This window comes from Harmonia axyridis, chromosome 2 (genome assembly GCF_914767665.1).
Source record: "Harmonia axyridis chromosome 2, icHarAxyr1.1, whole genome shotgun sequence".
Classification (NCBI taxonomy): Eukaryota; Metazoa; Arthropoda; class Insecta; order Coleoptera; family Coccinellidae; genus Harmonia; species Harmonia axyridis.
In genome coordinates, this window is record NC_059502.1 from 9,260,908 (window position 1) to 9,279,971 (window position 19,064).

General features: G+C 39.4%; 1 protein-coding gene and 31 non-coding genes across 32 annotated transcripts; all 32 read right to left on the reverse strand.

The window, feature by feature from the left end:
• Window positions 1-7,367: 7,367 nt before the first annotated feature.
• On the reverse strand, window positions 7,368-7,438 carry Trnag-gcc. Its single transcript has one exon. It is a non-coding gene; the product is annotated as a tRNA-Gly (tRNA).
• Window positions 7,439-7,530: 92 nt separating this feature from the next.
• On the reverse strand, window positions 7,531-7,601 carry Trnag-gcc. The gene has a single exon. It is a non-coding gene; the product is annotated as a tRNA-Gly (tRNA).
• Window positions 7,602-7,693: 92 nt separating this feature from the next.
• Window positions 7,694-7,764, reverse strand: Trnag-gcc. Its single transcript has one exon. It is a non-coding gene; the product is annotated as a tRNA-Gly (tRNA).
• A 1,305-nt stretch (window positions 7,765-9,069) lies between these two features.
• Window positions 9,070-9,140, reverse strand: Trnag-gcc. The gene has a single exon. It is a non-coding gene; the product is annotated as a tRNA-Gly (tRNA).
• Window positions 9,141-9,236: 96 nt separating this feature from the next.
• On the reverse strand, window positions 9,237-9,307 carry Trnag-gcc. Its single transcript has one exon. It is a non-coding gene; the product is annotated as a tRNA-Gly (tRNA).
• A 95-nt stretch (window positions 9,308-9,402) lies between these two features.
• On the reverse strand, window positions 9,403-9,473 carry Trnag-gcc. The gene has a single exon. It is a non-coding gene; the product is annotated as a tRNA-Gly (tRNA).
• A 96-nt stretch (window positions 9,474-9,569) lies between these two features.
• Trnag-gcc lies at window positions 9,570-9,640 on the reverse strand. Its single transcript has one exon. It is a non-coding gene; the product is annotated as a tRNA-Gly (tRNA).
• Window positions 9,641-9,736: 96 nt separating this feature from the next.
• Trnag-gcc lies at window positions 9,737-9,807 on the reverse strand. Its single transcript has one exon. It is a non-coding gene; the product is annotated as a tRNA-Gly (tRNA).
• A 96-nt stretch (window positions 9,808-9,903) lies between these two features.
• Window positions 9,904-9,974, reverse strand: Trnag-gcc. Its single transcript has one exon. It is a non-coding gene; the product is annotated as a tRNA-Gly (tRNA).
• A 96-nt stretch (window positions 9,975-10,070) lies between these two features.
• Trnag-gcc lies at window positions 10,071-10,141 on the reverse strand. Its single transcript has one exon. It is a non-coding gene; the product is annotated as a tRNA-Gly (tRNA).
• A 96-nt stretch (window positions 10,142-10,237) lies between these two features.
• Trnag-gcc lies at window positions 10,238-10,308 on the reverse strand. Its single transcript has one exon. It is a non-coding gene; the product is annotated as a tRNA-Gly (tRNA).
• Window positions 10,309-10,404: 96 nt separating this feature from the next.
• On the reverse strand, window positions 10,405-10,475 carry Trnag-gcc. The gene has a single exon. It is a non-coding gene; the product is annotated as a tRNA-Gly (tRNA).
• Window positions 10,476-10,571: 96 nt separating this feature from the next.
• On the reverse strand, window positions 10,572-10,642 carry Trnag-gcc. Its single transcript has one exon. It is a non-coding gene; the product is annotated as a tRNA-Gly (tRNA).
• A 92-nt stretch (window positions 10,643-10,734) lies between these two features.
• Window positions 10,735-10,805, reverse strand: Trnag-gcc. The gene has a single exon. It is a non-coding gene; the product is annotated as a tRNA-Gly (tRNA).
• Window positions 10,806-10,897: 92 nt separating this feature from the next.
• Trnag-gcc lies at window positions 10,898-10,968 on the reverse strand. The gene has a single exon. It is a non-coding gene; the product is annotated as a tRNA-Gly (tRNA).
• A 96-nt stretch (window positions 10,969-11,064) lies between these two features.
• On the reverse strand, window positions 11,065-11,135 carry Trnag-gcc. Its single transcript has one exon. It is a non-coding gene; the product is annotated as a tRNA-Gly (tRNA).
• A 92-nt stretch (window positions 11,136-11,227) lies between these two features.
• On the reverse strand, window positions 11,228-11,298 carry Trnag-gcc. The gene has a single exon. It is a non-coding gene; the product is annotated as a tRNA-Gly (tRNA).
• A 96-nt stretch (window positions 11,299-11,394) lies between these two features.
• On the reverse strand, window positions 11,395-11,465 carry Trnag-gcc. Its single transcript has one exon. It is a non-coding gene; the product is annotated as a tRNA-Gly (tRNA).
• A 96-nt stretch (window positions 11,466-11,561) lies between these two features.
• On the reverse strand, window positions 11,562-11,632 carry Trnag-gcc. Its single transcript has one exon. It is a non-coding gene; the product is annotated as a tRNA-Gly (tRNA).
• Window positions 11,633-11,728: 96 nt separating this feature from the next.
• Window positions 11,729-11,799, reverse strand: Trnag-gcc. The gene has a single exon. It is a non-coding gene; the product is annotated as a tRNA-Gly (tRNA).
• Window positions 11,800-11,895: 96 nt separating this feature from the next.
• Window positions 11,896-11,966, reverse strand: Trnag-gcc. Its single transcript has one exon. It is a non-coding gene; the product is annotated as a tRNA-Gly (tRNA).
• Window positions 11,967-12,062: 96 nt separating this feature from the next.
• Trnag-gcc lies at window positions 12,063-12,133 on the reverse strand. The gene has a single exon. It is a non-coding gene; the product is annotated as a tRNA-Gly (tRNA).
• A 96-nt stretch (window positions 12,134-12,229) lies between these two features.
• On the reverse strand, window positions 12,230-12,300 carry Trnag-gcc. Its single transcript has one exon. It is a non-coding gene; the product is annotated as a tRNA-Gly (tRNA).
• A 96-nt stretch (window positions 12,301-12,396) lies between these two features.
• Window positions 12,397-12,467, reverse strand: Trnag-gcc. Its single transcript has one exon. It is a non-coding gene; the product is annotated as a tRNA-Gly (tRNA).
• A 96-nt stretch (window positions 12,468-12,563) lies between these two features.
• Window positions 12,564-12,634, reverse strand: Trnag-gcc. Its single transcript has one exon. It is a non-coding gene; the product is annotated as a tRNA-Gly (tRNA).
• A 96-nt stretch (window positions 12,635-12,730) lies between these two features.
• Window positions 12,731-12,801, reverse strand: Trnag-gcc. The gene has a single exon. It is a non-coding gene; the product is annotated as a tRNA-Gly (tRNA).
• Window positions 12,802-12,897: 96 nt separating this feature from the next.
• On the reverse strand, window positions 12,898-12,968 carry Trnag-gcc. The gene has a single exon. It is a non-coding gene; the product is annotated as a tRNA-Gly (tRNA).
• Window positions 12,969-13,803: 835 nt separating this feature from the next.
• Trnag-gcc lies at window positions 13,804-13,874 on the reverse strand. Its single transcript has one exon. It is a non-coding gene; the product is annotated as a tRNA-Gly (tRNA).
• An 835-nt stretch (window positions 13,875-14,709) lies between these two features.
• Trnag-gcc lies at window positions 14,710-14,780 on the reverse strand. The gene has a single exon. It is a non-coding gene; the product is annotated as a tRNA-Gly (tRNA).
• Window positions 14,781-16,740: 1,960 nt separating this feature from the next.
• On the reverse strand, window positions 16,741-16,811 carry Trnag-gcc. The gene has a single exon. It is a non-coding gene; the product is annotated as a tRNA-Gly (tRNA).
• Window positions 16,812-16,903: 92 nt separating this feature from the next.
• On the reverse strand, window positions 16,904-16,974 carry Trnag-gcc. Its single transcript has one exon. It is a non-coding gene; the product is annotated as a tRNA-Gly (tRNA).
• Window positions 16,975-17,415: 441 nt separating this feature from the next.
• LOC123674085 (beta-1,3-galactosyltransferase 1-like) lies at window positions 17,416-18,631 on the reverse strand. The gene has a single exon (XM_045608951.1). The coding sequence runs from the start codon at window positions 18,551-18,553 to the stop codon at window positions 17,519-17,521; it is 1,035 nt and encodes a 344-aa protein (XP_045464907.1). The 5' UTR covers window positions 18,554-18,631; the 3' UTR covers window positions 17,416-17,518.
• Window positions 18,632-19,064: the final 433 nt, after the last annotated feature.

Sequence of the window (19,064 nt, forward strand, 5' to 3'; positions counted from 1 at the left end):
TTAAACCTGAAATTGTTATAAAATTCTTATGGATCCAATTTGTAGCTTTGAAATTATTAGAAACACAAAATTTCGAACGACCATATTTATTGGCGATCTGTTCAGTGAACGAGCGCTCAGAAATGTAGAACAGTTTCGAAAACATTCATAGGGAAAACGTAGAGAGTATCTCGCATACCTGTCTGCAACATACATGATGGTGAAATGCACCAATAGCGCAGAGCTAAATCGACCATAATAGCATATTGTTGGGTGCATTATCACAAGCGATGGCAAAATTTCAACGCTTAGGACGAATGTAATGAGATAATTGAAATAAAGTGCTACACGTTTCTAGAATTGCGATATGTTGCCGAGCCGGCTGACACTTGTCAGCATACAATTTGGCATGTAACGGAAATGTACAGGTCGTTCATCGAGAGTGCAGTTGCACGACTTGTATTGGTAGAGGCGAACTAAATGATAACTGGGTGATATTGGAAAAAAATGCTGGAAATTTTACACCATAGTTTGTTATCACCTTCCCATTTGTGTAGTATTTTTTCTCTATCATTAGGGCTTCAAGGCTTGGCTTGATTATCATGCTACTTGGCTCGTGTTCGACTTGATTTCAAGTCAATTTAAAGTAAAGGTTGTTTTCTTTAGAGCTATGGAACTTTAAATTGCAATAAAACAACGATGAATTATTCGATTGACATAAATTTTATTTATCCGCAAGATAATCTTGTGGCATTACATTTTAAATATGATTTCTGGCATATGACCGCTACGGCTGGCTCGAATGAAGTCCAATCTGGACGTCCAATTTTCGATGACTTTTTCTAACATTTGTGGCCGTATATCGGCAATAACACGGCGAATGTTGTCTTCCAAATGGTCAAGGGTTTGTGGCTTATCCGCATAGACCAATGACTTTACATAGCCCCACAGAAAGTAGTCTAGCGGTGTTAAATCACAAGATCTTGGAGGCCAATTCACAGGTCCAAAACGTGAAATTAGGCGGTCACCAAACGTGTCTTTCAATAAATAGATTGTGGCACGAGCTGCGTGACATGTTGCTCGTTATTTATTTATCAAGTACTTGAATCATATCAAGCTATTGATTGTTAGCAATTATTGTGTAGTGTCACATCAATAAAAAAAGCCAAGTAGTTTGAAAATCAAGCCAAGCGTGAATTTCTACTAATGTTGTCCATACACACATTCAAAGTTCCACCAACGCTCGAGATCTCACATATCGACATCTTCATTATTATCCTAGGTCTACTATCAGCTGAGGCGACAGGAAGAAAAACCATAGAGATGAACCATCGATCACCGCCCACGTCAAGACACGGTCTTGGGTGAATTTATTCAGAAAACAAAGTGAAGCAAGCTGTCATTACTCAGCCAGACTGTACGTGACTGTACAAACAGATGGGGTTATAAATTCGACAATTTCCTAATGACGATGGGAGTAAAATATGCGTTGTTTACATCTTTCAAGACGCGGTGCACGATTCATTTTTCATTTGTCGCCTCGTAAGTGACTCGGATTTGTTAAATATGTGGACGTAAATTGACTTGTGTATTCTTAGATGTTGAGAAATTGTGCGAGGACTGGATGGAGAATTAAGGTAGCAGAGAGGGGTGTTAGACAATGAAAATTCGAGAAAAACACTGACTGGGCGTCAGGCGCTTATTGCGCCCTTAGGAATGATCATCCTGAAATCAGAAATGAGCATAAGAACGCAGACCTCTTTTGATAAACCATCAAATACCGCAAAACTAGTCAATTATGCTCCAGATTAGTCATGTTTCGATTTATTGAAATTCTGAATTCTCGCTAATGCATGGATATACAGGCTGGTCCCGATTTAAGTTTTCATGAAAAAAAAAAGTTTCTCTAAACATATATCCTAACACGTTTTCGAGATACATGGTGTTGAAGTTTGAAAAAAATCTGTTTTTTACTTATAACTCTATTATTATTACATTCATTGTTTTAATTTTCAGGTGTCGAAGTCTTGATAATGTAATGGTTCGAATTATGTAAGTGTCTCCTGTCAAACTTATCCAGTGGTGTAGATATAGGGGTGCGATGATCCTTTTCTTATTGAAAATCTACACCACTGTCTTGTTTATGAAATCAACAGAGCTTCCAGAAAAAAGGTCTCCCGAATTATTTTCATAGAATGTACCATTTCCGAGATAATCGAGTACAAAGCAAAAACTCTTCACAAAATCTACAAAAATTAATTTTTCAAATTTTTCCATTGGTGGTCCAAAATTAGCTTATATCTAGTATTAAAACGCTTTCAGATGGTCTCTCCATTTTGGCTGATTCTTGAACTGTGATAGGTGATGGGACAGTTGTGGATAAAATAATTCAATAAAGGTTTACTCCTCAGAGTAATGAACATAGATAGAGGGAGCATATATCATTTTCAGTAAGCAAAGTTTGTGTCCAACTTGAACTATCAAATTTGATAATAAGCGAGCAGAAATAAAAACATATCAGTGATACGATATTTCACTCAATTCGCGAGTTTCTCCACAAAGAAGACACTTCCTATGTCCCATAGTGAATCAACGTTTCATATTAACTCAAAATATATTGAAATAAATACCTAAATCTATCAGAAATTCAGGAAACACACTTGAAGCGCGTCAAACGACGTGAAACCATCGATGATACTAGGAGTTCAAAAGTTGCCAAACCTTAGATTTCAGCAGGTAGATACAGAAAATAATAGATATTCTGATTATTATGAATTCGACAATTGGGAAAAATATCGGATTCCAAATATTCAAATTTGCATATTTAATTGGGAATCGCTCGAATAAATATATTTCATTCAATATAATATACATTTATAACGATATAGTAAAATTGTGGATTTGAAAATATATCACAATCCGACAACGTAATCTAACCATGTTGGGGACATGTAAAAATTGTGTATACTTCCTCTATCTATGTTTTTTACTCTATGGCTTCTACCTCAATTCTGCAACATCTTGGTTGTTCGAAATCCTATTTTCATGATGTCCTCCAGGGTTTCATCCGACAACTTCAGAGCCTGCAAGTTTACAGAGTTGAGCAAAGGGGTACAATCGGACAGCTCGTTTCGGAATGATACATGCAGATCTAGGAGCCTAATAATTCAGTTTAAACATGGGGCGCAGAATGTTTACATGCATATTGATATCTATCGCACATCTACACGTATAATTTTCTAGGGCATACATATTTATGAAGCTGATGGCGATCCTGCTGGGCTGCCTCACAGGGATGCACTCAGGTGTATACCTACGTTGACGGTAACTGAGGATGCCATCTTGGGGATTTTCTCGGAATTAAATATGGAAAATTCGGGACCTGAATGTTAAAAGTACCTGATTTATTGCGTGAGAATGATAGATATGTTTAACTTAACGGTCATCAGTCTATCTATTGACTCGATACAACGATGCTCGGCTTGCGTTAGAGTTTTGGACGAGGGATAACTATATACAGAGTGCTTCAATTTTTAGTAGATGGACTTTAACAATGGATTATTAATAGAATTTTGAAGAAAATGTGAGAAAAACCTTCTTCCTATTCGATTCTTCTGCTTAGATTAAGCTGCGAAATTGAAGTTTTGGAGTGACAACTATGACCGTACTTTAAAGTAAGAGCGCAAACATTTCTATACATTTTTATGTTTTCTTTTTCCACCAAGAATGAATAGTCCTAGTGCTACGCTCTGAATGATTGTGACCATCATAGCATTGAAATTTCAATTTATTTCACCCTGTAAGCTGCAAAACAAGCTCATCATTCTCTCTGGTCGTAAAAAAGCAAATTAACTCCTAAAAAACAATAGATTATTTCCGTATATTCCGTCAATTGGAGTTGCTTGAAATAGCGGTGGAGTTGAAGATATCAGAAGGTCAGGTTTGCAATAATCTGCGTGAACATTTGTCCATGAAAAAGCTTTTCTAGAAATGGCTGCGACACTTTCTCACAGCTAATCAAAAGTAACAATGCAACGTCGATTTCTAACGCTGTTAGAGCGGAATGAGAAGATACTTGAACTGCCAGATTAACGTCACGTAAACCTTTATGGATTAATACCTTCCTTTAATCTAATGGAAGTGACAAGGAAATTTGGCATTCGGAATGGGGTAGTAATGTCTTCAAAAAAAGTTCCTTCAGAGAAAACTGACTGTTTGGTGCGCTTTATGGGCTGGTGGAATCATTGGTCCGTACTCCTTCAAAAACGATGATGGCCCGAACGTTACAGTCAATGGTGATCGGTATAGAGCCATGATTACTAACTTTTTCATTCCTGAATTGAACAACCATGATGTCCAGGAGCTGTGGTTCCAACAAGACGGCGCAACATGTCACACAGCTCGTGCCACAATCGATTTATTGAAAGACACGTTTGGTGACCAGCTAATTCCACGTTTTGGATCGGTGAATTGGCCTCCAAGATCTTGTGATTTAACACTACTCTCTGTGGGGCTATGTAAAGTCATTGGTCTATGCGGATAAGCCACAAACCCTTGACCATTTGGAAGACAATATTCGCCGTGTTATTGCCGATAAACGGCCACAAATGTTGGAAAAAGTAATCGAAAATTGGACGTCCAATTTGGACTACATCCGAGCTAGCCGTGGCGGTCATATGCCAGAAATCATATTTTAAATGTAATGCCACAAGATTATCTTGCAGATTAATAAAATTCATGTCAATCGAATAATCCATTGTTGTTTTTTTGCAATTTACAGTTCTATAGCTCTAAAAAAACACCCTTTACTATCCGAATTTTCTCAAGAACTCCACTAACAACGGGACAGAGCAATACCTCCTAGACCTGTATCGAACAAAGACGACCTGTGAGATTCATCCCAGACTCCCCGCAGAATCCGTCGCTGTGCCTCCTGGACCCTGAAGACGGATACATCCGCCACTTCCATAGCTCACCGAGCGAGAATCTCATAATTCTGTCACCGCACGAACTCTAGCTGCTTGTTCCAAACCGACATTTCAATCTTGCCACGCCGCTGGAAAAAAACCGACAAAAAACGCACAAGAATTTCACTCTTCCCCCTACCCCGTGGAAAATACCCGGGCACATGTTTCGAAAAGAGGGGAGGGGTAGGAAAAAAACGTGTACCGAACTCCGAAACCGATAAATTCGGGAAGACAGCCGACTGCGCTATGTCTTAATTTATGTCGGGCAATTAAAATAAAAAGATGACATTTGTATATACGTTCCCGACGCTGTTGAGTATGCCGAGTTGACTTGTACCGGTACAGTGGCGCGTTTATGAGACGCTAAAAATAGGGATAGGAGGGTGGTAATTGTGGTATATCAGGAGGTAATGTCGGTGTCAAAACAATGGATTTGACACATTGATCAGTGTTGGGTTGTTGTTTAATCGATCTACGCCATTGTAATTAAGACTTTATAAACATCTAAGTGCCAACATTAAAAAACATAGCATATTTCACACTTTGATTTATTATTTCCTCATTCATCGCTAAATACCTCGACACGTGAAGAAAAAATAAAAAAATAACAACGAAAACCGAATAACAATTTCAAAAATTCAAAACTATAAGAACCAGAACTTGACGGTAAAGAATATTATATTGCGAATCATCGTAACATTGGATATTTTCGATTTCATAATTTATTTGTGTAAAGCTGTGTTGCAGCACTATACCATTTTCTTGAAATTTTCCATGACCAATTCGCACATTTGAGGCTGTAGGTACTCGATAACTGCACGAATTCCATCTTTAAGGTCTCGAATTGATTGTGGACCATCGGCATATAGGTATCTAAGCTTTAACGCTCCTCCAAAGAAAAAAGTCTAAAGGTGTTAAATCACAAAGTCTCGGTGGCCAGTTGTTCCTGCAAAATTGCTATTGTTTCGTTGCTTGTGTGGCACATAGTGCTGTCTTATTTTTAATAAACGTAAGGACCTAAGTATTTATGCAGAAAACGGTGCAATGTCTTTTGGTAGTATTCCCAAGATCGACGAGGAATCGACAAACCTGATGGGTTTTTGTCAACACTACAGGCTACAGCAGCAATATTCTCGGTTGTTCTTGAGTGACCCATATGGTTTCGATTCTCCATATCACTATTGTCCGAACAGCACGAATGTTTCCACCAGTTTCACTATTGTTTGCCGAAAAAGTGCTTCACGACGACCCAAAAGTGATGACCATTTTTGAATTTTAACAATTTCAATGCTATGTTGAAGCGTGAATCGTTCCATTTTTATTAATGGCTTATTTTTTTACCAAATAAAACTTTTTATCGGAAAAACCTATACATATGAATTCAAAATGTCATCTCGATCCAATAAGTAGTTTTGAAATTATCAGTAAAACAAAATTTTAAATGTTCAAATAAGTTTCATAACGAAAAACTTACCGCGACATTCGATATCTTGAAAATTTTATTCTGAGATTTTCGTATTTACTTTCAAACCGACGGCCGGACGAACAGAATTGAATCAGAATATGGATTCGTAATTCGTGAGTCGAACCTTATCTTTTAAAACCCACTATGGCACAAAATTCGAAAATTACTGACATACAGCGCTCAGTTCCGACAACAAGGGCTCAAAAATGAAAAATTGTATTGTGAGATTTCAGTCGTCCGTGACATCAGTAACACAAATACCACACCACTGGTTTTTCCACTAGAATGCCGCAAATTAATATCATGCAAAGTTCTGTTGTTTTCTTGGCGATTAATTCAAAGTGTCAAATGAAAATAGGTTTGGCGTAGCTCATCTTGCCATTCGGTGTAATTTATCGGTTTCAGTTGGTACTCATCAATTGTGGTAGGCATTGCGAAATTATCCGCTTTGTTAATTTTTCGAATTCACTAGTTACCCCTGAAAACATAATGGAACTAAACTCAAAGATTCTTACCTAAGCGTTGTTTGTGCTCTCTTTATGTATATGAATATTCAAGTGGGTACCTAAAAAGGGAATTGCTTATAAAGGGAATTTCAATCTTGCCAAAAATATTCAAAATTGGTAAGTTGTTCATAACTATTTGTTCATCTCCATTTTTCTAATTTAATTCAAAAAACCAAAGAAAAAACCAGGGAACAGAAAAAAATTAAAACCACTATAGTGGTTTTAAATATTTTTTTGTTCCTTGGTTTTTTCTTCGGTTTTTTGAAAAATTGGTAGATATTGATATGGTATATCGCAACAAAATCGATTTTTGCGAGGCATTTACAAGTGATACCTAAAAAAGGCACTCTTTAACCAAATTGCATTCAGCGATACTTCAACAACGCGAAGAAGTTCTACTTTAGTTTTAATATATAGCGATTCCTCAAAATCATACGATCTAAAATAAATTGCATCGGCCGGGAATCGAACCCGGGCCGCCCGCGTGGCAGGCGAGCATTCTACCACTGAACCACCGATGCTTCATGTCTAAAATAACTCCTTGAAGTTCTACTCTGGTTTTCATTCAGGAGTGATTCCTTAAAAAGTCATTATCATACGATCTAAAATAAATTGCATCGGCCGGGAATCGAACCCGGGCCGCCCGCGTGGCAGGCGAGCATTCTACCACTGAACCACCGATGCTTCATGTCTAAAATAACTCCTTGAAGTTCTACTCTGGTTTTCATTCAGGAGTGATTCCTTAAAAAGTCATTATCATACGATCTAAAATAAGTTGCATCGGCCGGGAATCGAACCCGGGCCGCCCGCGTGGCAGGCGAGCATTCTACCACTGAACCACCGATGCTTGATGTATACTGAAACTCCTTGAAGACATACTCTGGCTTTTCATTAGAAGTGATCTCTTTCAAGTCCTACCTAGGTATAAATAATATAAAACTTGAGCTCAATATCGAAAAAATCGAGGTAAGACCTAGAGCATGCGCAAATTGCACCCTTGGAGAACACATATTCTTCTTCTTCTTCTATCCATTCCAGACGTTGGCAATCAACATGGCAAGCTTTATCTTGTTCGCTGCGTTCCTAAAAAGTTGTATGGATGTCTGGCCAAACCACTTCCTGAGATTGTTCAACCATGAATGTCTTCTTCTACCCGGTCCCCTCCTGCCTTCCACTTTTCCCTGTATTATCAACTGCATATAACACATATACCTATAGAAATTGTGGTCTCCAAGGGCGCAATCAAAATCAAAAGTTCCCGACTTGAAATCCCTCTTTTTCCACTACAAATCATGCGTAGCGCTTCCTCAAAACCGACCGAACAAACCTAATATTTGCTTTCTAAAAATCCATCCGGTAATAGAAAGGCAAATACGTCATTACCGTCAGCTGACCGGCTATGAGGCGGTTTCTCCTTAAGCTGTCTTGAATAGTTTCAACAAAGCCAATATTTGCCTCATTTAGAAGACAAATAGATTACATCTTGAGTTTACACACGCGACAAATGAATCATATTGTTCGGCTGATTGGTAACGCGAATCGTCAACCAGTTCAGGATGCCGCCAAGATCATACACATGTACGAGATGGGATGGACAAGAACGATCTTGTTTGAGGCTTGGGTCTTTATTTGTTACCGCGGAGAATATACGTAAGTTGAACGAGAGTTATGAAAGTGGCTTGTTGGCAAATATGTATTTAATGTCAGGTGGACATGGTATATAATCTGGCCTTTAGGTGCTTTGGTGATGTTTTGCGCTTGGTTCATATGGCGATGGAAGCTATCGGTATTTTTTTCAAGAGTTGGCTGATTGAGTGAATTACTTTATAATATCAATAGTAAGCGTTCGAAAATCGAACTAAAAAAAAAGAATAGAACAAAGCACATCCTTGAATAGCAACAAAGCCTTAGTTTGTAATAAAGCTAGGTAAAAGTGTGAGAGAAAACAGAGGATAATTCTCGCCATACAAGTGGTAGCAGTTGTGATACTTCCTTGAAAATGTAAACCGTCCATGTATTATGTCAGTCTACCACTGAACCACCGATGCTTCATGTCTACTTCCACTGCTTGAAGTCCTACTCTCATCTGGTTTTTAATAAGGAGTGATTCCTTAAAAAGTCATTAATCATTATCATACTATCTAAAATAAGATGCATCGGCCGGGAATCGAACCCGGGCCGCCCGCGTGGCAGGCGAGCATTCTACCACTGAACCACCGATGCTTCATGTCTACTTCAACTCCTTGAAGTCCTACTCTTATTGGTTATTAATTAGGAGTGATTCCTTAAAAAGTCATTATCGTACGATCTAAAATAAGTTGCATCGGCCGGGAATCGAACCCGGGCCGCCCGCGTGGCAGGCGAGCATTCTACCACTGAACCACCGATGCTTCATACTACTTCAACTCCTTGAAGTCCTACTCTTATTGGTTATTAATTAGGAGTGATTCCTTAAAAAGTCATTATCGTACGATCTAAAATAAGATGCATCGGCCGGGAATCGAACCCGGGCCGCCCGCGTGGCAGGCGAGCATTCTACCACTGAACCACCGATGCTTCATGTCTACTTCAACTCCTTGAAGTCCTACTCTTATTGGTTATTAATTAGGAGTGATTCCTTAAAAAGTCATTATCGTACGATCTAAAATAAGTTGCATCGGCCGGGAATCGAACCCGGGCCGCCCGCGTGGCAGGCGAGCATTCTACCACTGAACCACCGATGCTTCATGTCTACTTCAACTCCTTGAAGTCCTACTCTTATTGGTATTTAATTAGGAGTGATTCCATAAAAATCCATTATCGTACGATCTAAAATAAATTGCATCGGCCGGGAATCGAACCCGGGCCGCCCGCGTGGCAGGCGAGCATTCTACCACTGAACCACCGATGCTTCATGTCTACTTCAACTCCTTGAAGTCCTACTCTTATTGGTATTTAATTAGGAGTGATTCCATAAAAATCCATTATCGTACGATCTAAAATAAATTGCATCGGCCGGGAATCGAACCCGGGCCGCCCGCGTGGCAGGCGAGCATTCTACCACTGAACCACCGATGCTTCATGTCTACTTCAACTCCTTGAAGTCCTACTCTTATTGGTTTTTAATTAGGAGTGATTCCTTAAAAAGTCATTATCGTACGATCTAAAATAAGTTGCATCGGCCGGGAATCGAACCCGGGCCGCCCGCGTGGCAGGCGAGCATTCTACCACTGAACCACCGATGCTTCATGTCTACTTCAACTCCTTGAAGTCCTACTCTTATTGGTATTTAATTAGGAGTGATTCCATAAAAATCCATTATCGTACGATCTAAAATAAATTGCATCGGCCGGGAATCGAACCCGGGCCGCCCGCGTGGCAGGCGAGCATTCTACCACTGAACCACCGATGCTTCATGTCTACTTCAACTCCTTGAAGTCCTACTCTTATTGGTTATTAATTAGGAGTGATTCCTTAAAAAGTCATTATCGTACGATCTAAAATAAGTTGCATCGGCCGGGAATCGAACCCGGGCCGCCCGCGTGGCAGGCGAGCATTCTACCACTGAACCACCGATGCTTCATGTCTACTTCAACTCCTTGAAGTCCTACTCTTATTGGTTTTTAATTAGGAGTGATTCCATAAAAATCCATTATCGTACGATCTAAAATAAATTGCATCGGCCGGGAATCGAACCCGGGCCGCCCGCGTGGCAGGCGAGCATTCTACCACTGAACCACCGATGCTTCATGTCTACTTCAACTCCTTGAAGTTCTACCAGTGCTTTCACTTATGGGTGATTCCTTAAAAAGTCATTATCGTACGATCTAAAATAAATTGCATCGGCCGGGAATCGAACCCGGGCCGCCCGCGTGGCAGGCGAGCATTCTACCACTGAACCACCGATGCTTCATGTCTACTTCAACTCCTTGAAGTTCTACCAGTGCTTTCACTTATGGGTGATTCCTTAAAAAGTCATTATCGTACGATCTAAAATAAATTGCATCGGCCGGGAATCGAACCCGGGCCGCCCGCGTGGCAGGCGAGCATTCTACCACTGAACCACCGATGCTTCATGTCTACTTCAGCTCTTTGAAGTCCTACTCTTATTGGTTATTAATTAGGAGTGATTCCTTAAAAAGTCATTATCGTACGATCTAAAATAAATTGCATCGGCCGGGAATCGAACCCGGGCCGCCCGCGTGGCAGGCGAGCATTCTACCACTGAACCACCGATGCTTCATGTCTACTTCAACTCCTTGAAGTTCTACCAGTGCTTTCACTTATGGGTGATTCCTTAAAAAGTCATTATCGTACGATCTAAAATAAATTGCATCGGCCGGGAATCGAACCCGGGCCGCCCGCGTGGCAGGCGAGCATTCTACCACTGAACCACCGATGCTTCATGTCTACTTCAGCTCTTTGAAGTCCTACTCTTATTGGTTATTAATTAGGAGTGATTCCTTAAAAAGTCATTATCGTACGATCTAAAATAAGTTGCATCGGCCGGGAATCGAACCCGGGCCGCCCGCGTGGCAGGCGAGCATTCTACCACTGAACCACCGATGCTTCATGTCTACTTCAACTCCTTGAAGTCCTACTCTTATTGGTATTTAATTAGGAGTGATTCCTTAAAAAGTCATTATCGTACGATCTAAAATAAATTGCATCGGCCGGGAATCGAACCCGGGCCGCCCGCGTGGCAGGCGAGCATTCTACCACTGAACCACCGATGCTTCATGTCTACTTCAACTCCTTGAAGTCCTACTCTTATTGGTATTTAATTAGGAGTGATTCCTTAAAAAGTCATTATCGTACGATCTAAAATAAATTGCATCGGCCGGGAATCGAACCCGGGCCGCCCGCGTGGCAGGCGAGCATTCTACCACTGAACCACCGATGCTTCATGTCTACTTCAGCTCTTTGAAGTCCTACTCTTATTGGTTATTAATTAGGAGTGATTCCTTAAAAAGTCATTATCGTACGATCTAAAATAAGTTGCATCGGCCGGGAATCGAACCCGGGCCGCCCGCGTGGCAGGCGAGCATTCTACCACTGAACCACCGATGCTTCATGTCTACTTCAACTCCTTGAAGTCCTACTCTTATTGGTATTTAATTAGGAGTGATTCCTTAAAAAGTCATTATCGTACGATCTAAAATAAGTTGCATCGGCCGGGAATCGAACCCGGGCCGCCCGCGTGGCAGGCGAGCATTCTACCACTGAACCACCGATGCTTCATGTCTACTTCAACTCCTTGAAGTCCTACTCTTATTGGTATTTAATTAGGAGTGATTCCTTAAAAAGTCATTATCGTACGATCTAAAATAAATTGCATCGGCCGGGAATCGAACCCGGGCCGCCCGCGTGGCAGGCGAGCATTCTACCACTGAACCACCGATGCTTCATGTCTACTTCAACTCCTTGAAGTCCTACTCTTATTGGTATTTAATTAGGAGTGATTCCTTAAAAAGTCATTATCGTACGATCTAAAATAAATTGCATCGGCCGGGAATCGAACCCGGGCCGCCCGCGTGGCAGGCGAGCATTCTACCACTGAACCACCGATGCTTCATGTCTACTTCAACTCCTTGAAGTCCTACTCTTATTGGTTATTAATTAGGAGTGATTCCTTAAAAAGTCATTATCGTACGATCTAAAATAAGTTGCATCGGCCGGGAATCGAACCCGGGCCGCCCGCGTGGCAGGCGAGCATTCTACCACTGAACCACCGATGCTTCATGTCTACTTCAACTCCTTGAAGTCCTACTCTTATTGGTTTTTAATTAGGAGTGATTCCATAAAAATCCATTATCGTACGATCTAAAATAAATTGCATCGGCCGGGAATCGAACCCGGGCCGCCCGCGTGGCAGGCGAGCATTCTACCACTGAACCACCGATGCTTCATGTCTACTTCAACTCCTTGAAGTCCTACTCTTATTGGTATTTAATTAGGAGTGATTCCTTAAAAAGTCATTATCGTACGATCTAAAATAAATTGCATCGGCCGGGAATCGAACCCGGGCCGCCCGCGTGGCAGGCGAGCATTCTACCACTGAACCACCGATGCTTCATATCTACTTCCACTGCTTGAAGTCCTAGTCTCATCTGGTTTTTAATTAGGAGTGATTCCTTAAAAAGTCATTATCATACGATCTAAAATAAGTTGCTAATTATTCTTACCCAATATCTAAATCACTATTTTCAATTTCAATACTCTCGGTAGAAGCTTGGCTAATGTCTTGAGACGGAGGTATGTCTTCTACAGCGTAATGAACAGGACTGCTTACTTCCATGGCTGTAAAAACACAAAATAAAAAGTGGGGTTTTTGCCAAAATATGAATACATTACCAACTAGGTAATAGTGCCGACAAAGGCTTGATAACAAAACAAATTTCTTTCTGCTCGCCAGATGCGGACGCCCCAGAGTTATCAATAGAGCTGTAAAACGATTAAGGTCCTTGATTGGTCCACGTATTTGTTCCTTGCACGAAAAAATTTTTGGCAAATTTTTTTTTACCTGCTGGGATTGGTTTTTCGACCTAAATTTCAGAATATTCAACTGCCCGTAAAGTTTGTGTGAAATTCACTTGACGCAACAACGTGAAAATATTATTTAGATTATAGTTCGTTTTCGAAATATACGAAAAAGTCAATAGGTCACTAGTTAAGGTTAATTATGAAACCGTTGAATTCATCTATTAAAATCAGATGATTTCGTGAATATCAATAAGATATCAAATCAAAAAAAATTCACTAATAAATAAAAAAAAGTATGCGAATGTGATCTTATTGAGGAATTATGTAGTTCAGCGTAGCGCACAGATCCACCTGTGTGGTCTTATCTGGTTTTCAATTAGGAGTGATTCCTTAAAAAGTCATTATCATACGATCTAAAATAAATTGCATCGGCCGGGAATCGAACCCGGGCCGCCCGCGTGGCAGGCGAGCATTCTACCACTGAACCACCGATGCTTCACATCTACTTCAACTCCTTGAAGTCCTACTCTTATCTGATTTTTAATTAGGAGTGATTCCTTAAAAACTCATTATCATACGATCTAAAATAAGTTGCTAATTATTCTTACCCAATATCTAAATCACTATTTTCAATTTCAATACTCTCGGTAGAAGCTTGGCTAATGTCTGGAGACGGAGGTATGTCTTCTACAGCGCAATGAACAGGACTGCTTACTTCCATGGCTGAAAAAACACAAAATAAAAAGTGGGGTTTTTGCCAAAATATGAATACATTACCAACTAGGTAATAGTGCCGACAAAGGCTTGATAACAAAACAAATTTCTTTCTGCTCGCCAGATGCGGACGCCCCAGAGTTATCAATAGAGCTGTAAAACGATTAAGGTCCCTGATTGGTCCACGTATTTGTTCCTTGCACGAAAAAATTTTTGGCAAATTTTTTTTTACCTGCTGGGATTGGTTTTTCGACCTGAATTTCAGAATATTCAACTGCCCGTAAAGTTTGTGTGAAATTCACTTGACGCAACAACGTGAAAATATTATTTAGATTATAGTTCGTTTTCGAAATATACGAAAAAGTCAATAGGTCACTAGTTAAGGTTAATTATGAAACCGTTGAATTTATCTATTAAAATCAGATGATTTCGTGAATATCAATAAGATATCAAATCAAAAAAAATTCACTAATAAATAAAAAGAAGTATGCGAACGTGATCTTATTGAGGAATTATGTAGTTCAGCGTAGCGCACAGATCCACCTATGTGGTCTCATCTGGTTTTCAATTACGAGTGATTCCTTAAAAAGTCATTATCGTACGATCTAAAATAAATTGCATCGGCCGGGAATCGAACCCGGGCCGCCCGCGTGGCAGGCGAGCATTCTACCACTGAACCACCGATGCTTCATATCTACTTCAACTCCTTGAAGTCCTACCTCCGTTTTTATTCAGGGGAGTGATTCCAAAAATAGAAATATCGAGGATAACAATAACGTAAAATGATTTCTATCAACATTAAAATAAAGGTAAAGTATACTGAACTACTCTAAACTAAAACTGAGAAATTGCTAAGAGGTATAAGCCACACTATAGGGCTCCCATCCTTGTCTCAATAATATTCAGTGTTATAAACCATACTATAGGTCTCCCTTATTTATAGATTTTATTGTTGAGTTATCATTCATTGTATAAAATTGCGCAGAGATATAAGCCGCACTATAGGACTCCTGTCCGGGTTTCAATTTTTCATTTGTACCTGAAGAATTCATTAACCATCGGTCATAACACTCATAACAATGCTCAAAGTAAGCCTCACTATAGGACACCCATCCGGGTCTTACGTGTCATTGTTAACTTATCAAAGGTATAAGCTCCACTATAGGCGTGTGGCAGACGAGCATATTACCACTGAATCCTCTTGAAGTCCTACCTTGGTTCTCATTTCGAGGGATTCTTCAGAAAGTTCTAAAAAACATGTCATTGGCCGGGAATCGAATACTTATAAGATATATATGATAGAAGAAATTGTGATAAAGCAAAGAAAATCATGAAACTTTGGCGAGACTGAATGTTCATGTCTTCTTCCCTTTCATCCATCATTTTAAAAAAGAAAGCAAAAGCTACAACTGTTGATCCTACATTTCATGACACAGCTACATCTCTTGTTTCTACAACGCCCAGACTATAGCTCTACTGCTCCCCGATCGTCCAGCGATACCATCCATCGATAAACCCCAACCACCAAGAATAACTCGACCCAAGCAAAGCTCATTACCTGACAGAGTACCTTACACTTACTCCAAACGGCAATCAGCAACTGGCCATATCTCCCCATCTTGATTTAAACGCCGATCTCACCTGTGAATGTCCCACAGGTATTTAAAATTCAAAACAGTTCAACTAATCACGATGCCTACATGACACCACAACCACCATAAATTCGATGGTGGTTAACTTGAGTCTGGTTATCGTGGTGGCGAATCTTGAAGGTTGATTCGTCATTCTTTTCCGGTCTCTTCGGCAAAGGGCACTTGAGCGAACAGCTATATTACGACGTCCTGTTTCAATTGGAGCTTGCTGTCATCTGAGTTGAACATGTGTAATGTGCTGTTTCCGTTATGCTAAAAACTGAATGAATACAGGTAGGCGGGAGGAGGTGAATGTGAAAGGAATGATTATAGCTTTAGATTCGCTCTGCAGAATCTGCCGTTATCGCTGAACGAATCTTGGTAGCAGAGGCGGTTCATGGAAGCGATAAAAAATCCAACATTTTGAGAGATTATTATTTGTCAGTTAATAATTATTTGCATGTTTACATCAGTCAATAGTATAAGAAATACACATTCTATGACTTTTTGGTTAAGTTGGTTAAGTTAAGTTTCTTTTAGATACAAGGTATTTCCTAAGTACTGTCTGTACGAATCTTCAGGGTGTGAATCGTTAGGAAGATTTAAAACAAATTTCCTTTGAACATATGTCAATAACATATGAGTTCATTCGTTTCTGTTGATGGTAAAAAAAGGTACCTATTCATTAAATGTCATGAATATCCTCCTTGAAATGATTTGGTTGGAATTTGGTTATAAGTAATAAGGAGCTTATTTAGCTATAACTAGAATGAAATTATCAGGTTCAGTGGCGTCTCAAAGGGCGAATGCTCTCTTTTCTCCTGGAACAATTCCAACTAAAAATTTTTCAAAAACAGAAAGATACTTTTGGGATCGAATAGAAATATAAATCAATGAATTTGAAATCAAAAATATTATGCTGTCTGGAATATCGGCCTTGGTGACTATTGCTCTTTATAGTGATACCATCGTCGATTCTATCGTAAAAATATGTTTTCGTACGATCTAAAATAAATTGCATCGGCCGGGAATCGAACCCGGGCCGCCCGCGTGGCAGGCGAGCATTCTACCGCTGAACCACCGATGCTTCATGTCTACTTTAACTTTTTGAAGTACTACTTTGGTTTTTGTTTAGGAGTGATTCCTTAAAAAGTTATTATCATACGATCTAAAATAAATTGCATCGGCCGGGAATCGAACCCGGGCCGCCCGCGTGGCAGGCGAGCATTCTACCACTGAACCACCGATGCTTCTTGTTTAAGATAGCACTTTGAGTGCTAGTAGTGGTTTCATTTGTGAGTGATTGTTCAAAAAGATATTATCTTATGGCAATATGGTATCTAATAATTAAAAGGAATTTTCTATTCGGAATTAAACCCAGATTTACCTCTACCTTCATTTGCAGTAGTCTGTGGAACATAAGCGATTTTGCCTTGAATTTTTCATCAGTGAATCGTTTGTCACTATTTTCGTCTCGAACTGAGAAAATAGCAAATAATTGGGTAAAACGTCTCTCAATCCCCTGGAACGAGAGCGCAAAAAGTGCTTTTCAAATTTGTATTACTATAATATGTGCTCTGCTTCACTGAGTCCTAATTAGAACATGAGGCAACAGTGAAGGAAACATAGTTTCACTTTGAGGCTAAAATAATAATAATAAGACAAAAATTAATAAACATCAATGTCTTGACTTTTATTCAAGTTAAACAGGTGAAAATTCAATAAATTCACTTAACAGATTCATTTGTTTTCAAATCTAACTCCTACAATCTATTTTTTTTTAACAAAACTCTTTTATTTTATAACAATTCGACTCCTATTCTTCAGGTAACCATCTAGCCATTCCATCTCATAATAACTCAGGTCCGGACCAGAAAAAAAGAACGGATAAGTAACATCCCCATCCCTATTTATCACTTTAACCAGATCTTTTCGTGGCACCATGTACGGTTTGGCATTCACGTGATGGAATCTGAGCTTTTTGAAGAAATAACCACTGATATGGCTATCATCCATCCAGGTAAACTTCGAACTTTGCGCATACGCGTAGAACTCGAAAATAACGTTTTTGGAATACACAAGAAACATTCCGATATAGGTCGATATGTGCCTCTTCTTAGGTTTTCTTTTTCTCGGATAACCTCCTATGAAGGATCTAATGACTCTCTCATTGGGAGGTAGACAGAGAAGGAAGTTGATGGCACCTTTTGATGAAATCTTCTTGTCAAGAAAGGTTATGAGGCCTTCCACATTGATGAAGACGTCCTCGTCAGTCTTCAACATATATTTTGCATGTGCGCAGTGATAGATAGCATATTTGAACATCATTACATTTTTGTAGGTAGTGTTTTTGAAGGACTCCCTGAAAGAACCCTGTATCAAGTCTTTGTACATGGAATTTTCTCTTTCAATCCTCTTTTGCAGCTCTGGTTTCACCACACTACCTAGCGCGAACAGAATTAAGGCTCTTCCATTTCTTTTGCCCCAAGTGCGTCGTATGAGTCTTCTCCTGGCAAAGTTCTTGGGTGAAGAATTGACCAAAATCAGAATAAATATTGAGCTATTGCACCTATTCGAATTCATTATCTTGAACTCAAAACTCTGATTTACCAGTCTGTGGTAATCGCCTATCTGCAATTTGTGTGTGGGATAGTTGTAGGTGCTGTTGTTGATCCTGTCATATGCTTCTTTGTACTTCAAGAGACTTCTATCCGGTACTTGAAAAATAGAAATATTGATGAGGTAGGAGATCTGGTACACCATTACCACAGAGACGACCATTATGGGAAGGAGGAGGAATGGATCATTCCAGTTCGATTTCTTTCTCATTTTTTCTACTTGATTCACTACGATTGTGGTAAGAAATAAGTAGGTATTATTGACAGATATCAATTATACAACTTCAGAATCTTTGACAAGTCAATATTACTTATTTTGTGGACACAGATTTCATAGAACTCATTTTGTTTGTGACCAACAAGCAGAAATATCAATCACAGGGAACAGCTGTTTTGGTGTCGAGGTTTTTTGAGCTAATTCTATATCAATTTGATATCCTGAATTCAAATAACTATTCATTTTCACCTAGGAGCTCAAATTTAGAGGAATATATGCTCAAATATGTAAGTGTAGACAAAAGTAGATACGAAATTTTCATTTTAGTTATACAAAATACAATATTATATCGTACTTACAAAAAAAAAACATTGAAAAATCAAATAATCACTCAACACTTCGACAGCTTTTTTCCTCGACATTATTTAATGTTTTTTTAATCAGTCCCTTTAAAAAAACCTGACGAAATCAATCAATATTTCATCTCCTCAATCCCTCAAACCAC

Excerpts from the sequence above, each read along its gene's own strand:
- LOC123674085 (XM_045608951.1), bottom strand. The coding sequence starts at position 18,553 with ATGAGAAAGAAATCGAACTGGAATGATCCATTCCTCCTCCTTCCCATA.